The 2,394-nt window shown below is 37.4% G+C and overlaps 2 protein-coding genes across 2 annotated transcripts in view; one reads left to right on the forward strand and one right to left on the reverse strand.

Annotated features, from left to right (window-relative positions):
• Positions 1-2,394, forward strand: part of LOC118746887 (eukaryotic translation initiation factor 3 subunit E) — a gene marked incomplete in the record, with an annotated part of 4,289 nt that overhangs the window by 845 nt on the left and 1,050 nt on the right.
• LOC118746888 (eukaryotic translation initiation factor 3 subunit E-like) lies at positions 1,442-2,388 on the reverse strand. Its single transcript, XM_036480858.1, has one exon. The coding sequence runs from the start codon at positions 2,263-2,265 to the stop codon at positions 1,654-1,656; it is 612 nt and encodes a 203-aa protein (XP_036336751.1). The 5' UTR covers positions 2,266-2,388; the 3' UTR covers positions 1,442-1,653.

The following is a 2,394-nucleotide window of genomic DNA, read 5'->3' on the forward strand; positions in this document are numbered from 1 at the left end:
AAAGCCATACCCTATAGAATTGTGTTTAGCACAGTAGCAGCAATCATTACCTATTGCACGCCATACATGATCACGGATGGTCATGTACCTGTCTATTATTATGTTATTCTCATTGTGAATTATGCGCTGTATCAGGTGTGTCTGTATTGCATGTTTGTAGCGGTAATGGCATTCTTTGCCAAAATTTCTGATCCTGCCGTTGGTGGCACGTACATGACATTCCTGAACACACTATCGAATCTAGGCGGAAATTGGCCGACTACCGTGGTACTGTGGTTGGTAGATGTGTTGACATGGCAAGAGTGTAAACATGTTGATCCAGTAGTGGCGGCGAAGAATAGCTGCCTGACGAAAGCGCAAAAAGCGGTAAGGTTTTCTAAATGAGAGATAATGTTGAATACAATTTACACTCATTCATTTTAGGAATGTGAGGCTGCAGGTGGCGAATGTCAAATCGTCTTCGACGGCTACTATATTGAATCAATAATATGCATATTATATGGAATTATATGGCTGCTGTGCATGCGACATTGGATAAATTACTTACAAAATTTACAATTGCGTAGTTGGTTAGTTGTTAAAAAAGGGAAGGGCGTAAACAGTGCTAAAAAGGCGAGATAGCAATTCATTGTATGACATGAGGAGGATGACGCTCATCGACATTTGCTAGACGCCGATGAGGCTGAGGCGGCTGAATTTGATAGAAAAACTAAAACAGAGCTTGAGGTTGATAATTCGATGATTTGAGAAAAAATCGCCAGAAATACCTTTGTTTAGTACGGGATTAGCTTAGAAAATAATAATTTAATGTATTTAAATTCCAAATGATATGCTTTTAAATGTATGTATGTATGATTGTAGTGCAATTACAAATGTTTAGTATTTAGTGTTTTACCAATTATTATCCAATGCATTTCGCTGGCTTTCAAAATTGTATTTGCATCCACGGCTCAAACTTTGAAATATATAGCTTACATAAAGTACAATACCGCGTATCGTCATTCTGCAAATCCGCATAACTAACATTTTTCTGTCAAAAATTGGACTTGCTCACAAAAGCTCTTGGCTAAATCCTTATCTATTCGTCCTGAAATATGCTAGCCAGAAATGCGATTGCTTTATAAAAAAGATAACCTATTTGAAATATGAGAGTTTTTACTCTCTACAAAATAATTTATGAAACTTCACATACGCGGTTTTGCATATTGCTGATACGCGGTTTTGAATTTGGTTGATACGCGGTTTTGTACTTTAAACAACGATATGTACATAAGCATTTTGTAGGTATGCAATTGTAATAAAATTTTTGAATATGTCAATGTAAGGTATATATTTGCTGTTATTAAATGATCTAAATAATAAAACTGCTGGAATATTTTTAAACTTTTCTGCTTCTAAGAGCATTTAGAGCATTTTTTTTTCATGTGTAGAAAATAAAGTAATCTTTCATGTGGCAGCCCGAATAGAAGTTGTTGTTTTATTCTAGCCGCTTTGGTTTTTACAAGGTTAATAAAAAAATTAATTGTTGACATTATTTATAATTACTCCTCCCTGAACGAACTCGTAAGCAAGATGTCGAATCCCTTTACTTGTCTTCGTAATTTAAGCTTGTTACAAAATTTGTTATTTTCATCAATATTTAGCAGCATTACCTTAATAATACTTCCACGAATCGACCGACTCCGGATTCTTTTGCTTACTCTTGCGTTCAATTAAACCAGCCAAATGTTCGGATCGCATCGACAAGGAGTCAATCTTTTCCACAAGCTGCTGATATGGACTCAGTGGTTGAGTACCCATCACCACATGACCCAGTTTTGAATCGATTTTGGCATTTAAACGCGCATTACGAATTAAATTTACAATCCAGCATTCCGCTTCATTGGCCTTCATGTTAAGCTTGTCGGCAAGCATGCTAATAGTGATGCATTGGTGAATACGACAGAAAGTTTCGAAGATCATAAGGCGGGCATCCTCGACGAATTCGTTCAAACAAGCGACAATGAAAAAGTCATTTAAAATTACTGTTTGGCATTCGTGCAACTTCAGACGAGCGCCTTCGAAATCGAAATTCACGTACAGACATTCCAGGAATTCGGTAATGGGGTCACGGTAAGTATATGATTCTTGCTGGATCACCTTGATGAGGTCCTTGAGCGCATTGCGGCGTGTACGATTAATGATGACGGCGGTAGCCAAGTAACGCATAATGTGTGGACACATTGTCTGTATAGCATTTAGGTAGAGAGGCTTATATAGGAACATGTCAATAATTAAATCGCGTCCCTTGGGATGGTTAAAGAATACCAACACAGACCAGTGGATCAACCATGTGCGTTGTTGAAGCGCCTGAATTGTTGAAAAGTTGGCATTATCAATGTAGTCGCGCAAACG

Source organism: Rhagoletis pomonella, unplaced genomic scaffold (assembly GCF_013731165.1).
Source record: "Rhagoletis pomonella isolate Grant_MI unplaced genomic scaffold, Rhpom_1.0 Rhpom_scaffold_00011, whole genome shotgun sequence".
NCBI classification, from domain to species: domain Eukaryota; kingdom Metazoa; phylum Arthropoda; class Insecta; order Diptera; family Tephritidae; genus Rhagoletis; species Rhagoletis pomonella.